Source organism: Nicotiana tomentosiformis, chromosome 12, assembly GCF_000390325.3.
Source record: "Nicotiana tomentosiformis chromosome 12, ASM39032v3, whole genome shotgun sequence".
Classification (NCBI taxonomy): Eukaryota; Viridiplantae; Streptophyta; class Magnoliopsida; order Solanales; family Solanaceae; genus Nicotiana; species Nicotiana tomentosiformis.
The window spans coordinates 14,574,056-14,580,169 of NC_090823.1; the positions used below are offsets into that span (position 1 = coordinate 14,574,056).

At 32.2% G+C, this 6,114-nt stretch overlaps 1 protein-coding gene across 1 annotated transcript; it reads left to right on the forward strand.

Moving 5' to 3' along the window:
• The first annotated feature begins 1,174 nt into the window (after nt 1-1,174).
• Nucleotides 1,175-3,983, forward strand: LOC104098186 (abscisic acid 8'-hydroxylase CYP707A2). The gene is made up of 7 exons (XM_009604858.4): nt 1,175-1,480; nt 1,584-1,902; nt 2,046-2,432; nt 2,541-2,715; nt 2,843-2,949; nt 3,052-3,170; nt 3,296-3,983. Exons 1-7 carry the CDS (start codon nt 1,281-1,283, stop codon nt 3,396-3,398), a joined length of 1,410 nt encoding a protein of 469 aa, XP_009603153.1. The 5' UTR covers nt 1,175-1,280; the 3' UTR covers nt 3,399-3,983.
• The last annotated feature ends 2,131 nt before the right edge of the window (nt 3,984-6,114 follow it).

Genomic DNA, 6,114 nt, shown 5'->3' on the forward strand with positions numbered 1-6,114 from the left:
CTTCAAATATGATTCTGTATATTAGGCTTTGGTGGCTTTTCGACCTATGATTATACATTTATACTATTTTGATCATTTTTGATCTAATAGTTTGGTAAATTATTTTAGGTTCAACCTATTTTGATCAGTTCATAATTCAAATTTCAATCCAATCCAATATTTTCAGCATGAAATATGTATATATATGAAAAGTTATCAAATCTTATAAAAATAATGTTATGATTTATACTCAAATTTTCAAATCTAATACAACACTTTCGACTTGAAATATAAATATTTTTTAGTGACAATTAATCAATTATTTAAAAAAAATTTAAGTTTTCAACCTATAATTTAAAATATGATATGAGTTCGGTAATATATACCCGAAGATTGAACTCATTAAATTAAAATACTGAATCCAACTATCACTTTTTTTTGTTCATGCTTAACCTCTCATGGGAAAAGGAATTTTTCTTAAAGAATATTAATGCATCTGTTAAATTTATATTTATAACTCTTGATTCCCTTTGCTAATCATTGTTTAAAATTCCTATACGGTGGTTGTACGGATAACAAGTTCATCCCCTCTATACCCTTTTTTGCCTCTTTTGCCCTTTCATAATCTGTACGCTGCCAGTCGATGGAGTCAACCAACTCTTCCCCTACCCCAACTTGTACTTTCATACCCCACCCCCCACAAAACTCTGGTGGGATTTATTGCGTCAATTACGAATTTACGTGAGTTCAGTAATTTTTATTTAAATTTTATATATATTAAGATATTTTATTATATATTTATAATTATTTAATTATAAATTCAGTTATTATTATTATATAGTATAATTTTTCGGTAAAGAATTTATCACCCTTGGTCATACATAGTTTCGTCCCGTTTTTATATGAAATCCACAAATTTAAAATCCTAAATCAACGTTTCTGGCTACCCTTTACCCCTACTTCACTCGCACACACTTTCTACATATATCCAAACTTACACGTGCCCCACACACTCTCCTTTCCGCTCTCTTTCTATTTTGTATATATACAACAAAATAATGAGCTGTAAGGAGACTCCGTGTGTGGGATTCAAGCTGTAAATTAAAGGACCCCACCCCCTACTCCTTACCCCACCCCATCAATCATTTCTTTTTTCATTTTATCTATATATATACACCCTTTGCACTTGGTTTTTTTCATTCATTAAACCATCAAAGTTTCAAACTAGCAACCTAGCACCAAACAACATTTGAAGTACTTGTTTTTAGTACCTTTTGTCTGTTGAAACTTAACGGAAAAACATGGAGTTTGTTTCTATGTTCTGCTTATTTGCTATTGTTTCTTTCTCTCTTCTTCTTATCCATTCAATCTTCAAGTTCTTGGCTTTTGCTGCCAAGAAATTGCCTCTTCCTCCTGGCACTTTGGGTTGGCCTTATATTGGAGAAACTTTCCAACTTTACTCTCAAAATCCCAATGTTTTCTTTGCCTCCAAAGTCAAAAAGTTAGTAAACAATTCACTCACTTTCTTTAGTTTTCTCTTGATTTTCTTGATGTCAATTTGCTAATGAAAAATGGGTTGTTTTTTTTTTTTTGTTTTTTTATAGGTATGGTTCAATATTCAAGACTCACATATTGGGTTGTAAATGTGTGATGATATCAAGTCCTGAAGCAGCTAAACAAGTTTTAGTCACAAGAGCTAACTTATTTAAGCCTACATTTCCAGCTAGTAAAGAGAGAATGTTGGGAAAACAAGCAATTTTCTTTCATCAAGGTGATTACCATGCTAAGTTGAGGAAATTAGTACTTCGTGCTTTCATGCCTGAATCGATCAGAAACATCGTCCCAGATATCGAACCCATCGCCAAAACTACGCTCGAATCATTCGAAGGAAGATTAATCAACACTTATCAAGAAATGAAGACAGTATGTTCTCAAATTTCCTACAACTAAAACTTACCAAAGAACAGGGGAAAAACAGAGTCCCCTGTTTGTTTTTACTCTGTTATTGAATGCTGCATTTTGGATAGTTTACTAAACTTGTTTTCTACATTTTTGGTCATTTGCAGTATACATTCAACGTTGCATTGATTTCAATATTTGGAAAAGATGAAATCCTGTACAGAGAAGATCTAAAGAGGTGTTATTACATTCTTGAAAAAGGGTACAATTCAATGCCAATTAATCTTCCTGGTACACTATTCAACAAAGCAATGAAAGCAAGGAAGGAATTAGCAAAAATTGTTGCCAAAATCATCTCAACTAGAAGGGAAATGAAGATAAATCATACCGATTTGCTCGGTTCTTTTATGGGAGATAAAGAAGGACTCACTGACGAACAAATTGCAGATAATATCATTGGTGTGATTTTTGCAGCTAGAGACACTACTGCTAGTGTTCTTACATGGATCCTTAAATTTCTCGGAGAAAATCCTAGTGTCCTACATGCTGTCACAGTAAGATCCATACCCTAAGAAAAATCAAGAAAATTCCTAATTTTTTTTTTATAAGTATGGTTTCATTATAGGAAGCATAAATATTAATTTTTTATTATTATTTTACAGGAAGAACAAGAGGCTATAATGAGAAATAAAGAGGAAAATGGTGAAAAAAAAATTCTAAATTGGGCAGATACTAAAAAGATGCCTTTGACTACAAGAGTGATTCAAGAAACACTCAGAGTTGCTTCTATCTTATCTTTTACTTTCAGAGAAGCTGTTGAAGATGTTGAATTTGAAGGTGAATTTTGACCCCTTGTGATTTTTTCAAGTCAAAACTATCATTTTCCTATTTTAGATATTTAAAAAAAAATACTCTTTTCCTGTTATATTTGTTAATTTTTTTTATTTTCTTTTGATAATTTCAGGATATTTAATACCTAAAGGATGGAAAGTACTACCACTCTTTAGAAACATTCACCACAGCCCAGACAATTTTCCTGAGCCAGAGAAATTTGATCCTTCAAGATTTGAGGTAAATATCAGAGAAAATAATACTCAAATCTTTAGATTTAGTTATTTACTTTTTTTCCCAACAAAAATCATATTATCTGAGACAAATCATTTTATGTGACAGGTGTCACCAAAGCCCAATACTTTCATGCCATTTGGCAATGGGGTCCACTCATGTCCAGGGAATGAATTAGCCAAGCTGGAGATTTTGGTTCTTGTACATCATTTGACCACAAAGTACAGGTCAGTAACAGAACTTAACAAAAACAAAAAAAGAAATAAATTCTAACTGAATTCTCATCATTTAATTCCTAAAAATAGTATGTCAAATATATTTTTCCTGATTTTTCTTTCTTCATTTCTGACAGGTGGTCTATGATGGGCCCACAAAATGGAATTCAGTATGGGCCATTTGCTCTTCCCCAAAATGGTTTGCCCATTAAGCTATATCCCAAGAATTCATCACTATAAGCCTAATAAGCAGTGAGATGAAAACTTCATTTCAAAAAAAAAAAAAAAATGAAATTAGAACAAGAAGAAGAAGGAGGAGAAGATAAAATGAAGATGAAGAAACCACAAATGGTTTTTCCTCAAGAAATATGAAAATAAAAATATTACACAAAAGTTCAGGACTAGGGGCTGCGGAGCTCCGGTTACGAGATAAGTTTGACTGAATTCAGTAATTTTGATTGGACCGAATTCTAGATCTTAGTGATGTTGGTATTTCCTGAGCTTGACCATTCCAAAGGACACTGCCAAGTTCAAGACGAACACAATCTTGATACGTTCAGGACCTAAAATTGTAAATACATATAAGCTTCAAAGAAAGTCAAAACACAAGAGGGTCTGATTCATTTTCCTTAAAGAAAAGGAGAAAATTAGGCCTTAGGGAGAAGGTAATTAATTAGTGTACCATAGTAAGAGAATTCTTTTTTTTTTTCTTGTAATTTTATTTTTATATTATTTGGGTTATTTTCTTTTTTAAATTCTGACATGTAAAAAAGTCCGCAAGGCAATTAATGAAAGTCTGATTAAGACAGCACATATTTCTGTCAATTTCTCAAGATTATTGTTGTTTATTTAGTTATTGATACATATTCATCCTCAATTCCTCATCCTTTCGATGCAGCTACCTCCCCTTCTTCCTCAACCCCCCCCCCCAAAAAAAAAAGAGAATAAATTAAAAGAATAAATGTAAGTAAAAAAGTACACACGTTGTACCCTTTGTTTTATACATCATCGTTGTAAGAAAATTTTCACTCTCAGGTTATTCAAAATATATCAACATTTGGATCCTTAACTAGTGCTTCATTTGTGGCGAATGAATTTCCCTTTAGTATAATTATACCGCTCTCCCCGGTCAATATAACTTGACTAATTTTTGAAATTTAATTTGAGTATATCAAATCAATATTTCAAAATTTAATTTTAAATATATATGAACAGTATTATAAGTTGCAATTCTTTTCATGTCAATATTCATTTTAAAATTTTTGTTAAAATACATATAATTTGAATCCTCAAAAACAAAAAATATTAGTACATAAATTAAGCCGAAGTATCTTATCTATCTTTTGGTAGTACCAAAATCATTCAGAAGAACACAGAAACTTTATAATATTTGTGTCTAAAATAAAGTGCTGAATTATGGCAAGGCATTTGGTTTACAAAATCTACGGCATATTGAAAATAAATTAATAAACCATTCTCTTGTACATCCTGATGCCAAGTTCCTCCATGTTCTCCTATCTAGTTTTTTTTTTTTTTTTTGGTTGAATTAAAGATTGTGTCATGTATTATCTAACCACCTCTCTTTAATTCTTCCTCACTTTACCCTACCTCTCCTTAGATACGGGGCGGAGGCACCTTATGGGAAGTGGTATCACGTGACACTACTTCGTCGGAAAATTTTACCAAGTATGTGTATATAGTATAAGCAAAACAAAGTTATTTTGCATATAACTAAATAAATGACACCACTCTAAAACAAAGACGTCCAGTGATCTTCTGGTTAGCGTTATAATGGTTCACAACAGGCTTACATTTTTATCAATTTGGAGTTTTTCTTTAATAAAAAATAATAACATTTTATGAGACTTGAACCATTAACCTCTAACAAACTATGTCGCTATAAAACCGCTTGAGCTAGAATTCACTTTCTTTAATTTGTGAAACTATCAATAAGTATAATGAAATTATGTAAACTAAGACATATTTAGTGCATTATTTTTAATGAGGTTATTATGAATATATTTTTAAAATAAAAACTCGTTATTGAGAGTTGTAGTTCTATTTTAAATTGTGTGTATTTTAATATGATGCTATTATAGTAATTCATTTATTTGTTCACTTTTTTTTAAATATAGAAAAATATGACACCACTTATAAATTATCTTGCGTACGCCACTGGTTTGACATATCACTGCCAATTTCTCGCACCTGCTCATCAGGGGCGAAGCCACATGGTCACAAGGGTGGTCAATTGACCACCCTTCATCGAAAAATTACACTATTATATATAGGTAAAATATTACGTTTTAGATGTATAAACACATACTGAACTCCCTTTGTCGGTTTTTTTTTACTTATTTCAAATTTGAACATCCATGGAGAAATTTCTAGCTTCGCCACTGCTCCTCACTGGGGCATCTGTGCTCCTCCTCTTGATCTCATACTCGAACTATCTCAACCTCGATCGCTTCTCGCATCCCAACTTGCCCTGTATATTTTTGTTCCTTATATTTTCTCTCCTATATAACACATCCATCTAAGTATCCTCATTTCCACTACTTTCATCTTCTGAACGTGTGAGTTCTTGACTGTCTAACACTCTGCCTCTGAGGTGAAGTCAGAATTTGAAGCTAATGGGTTCGGAATGTTATTCATTCTAAGTTACCGGGTTCTAATTTAACCATTTGTACATATTCAGTGAATTTTTAAAGGCAAATATAGAGTTTGGACCAAAGCTATTGGGTTCGATCGAACCTGCGTCCGAAGCTCTAGCTCCGCCCCTACTCCGCCTCATACAACATAGTTGTACATCCCTTTCATGTTGCCAAGTAATATTTTGGTGTTACATGATGCCAAATTTACTTGTGGAGTCCTTGGAATTTCTTTTCGGTAAAATATTAACTGGTATTTCTGCAAAAAGAATCCTCTCGTAAAATCTCCGAGTAATAAGCATTTT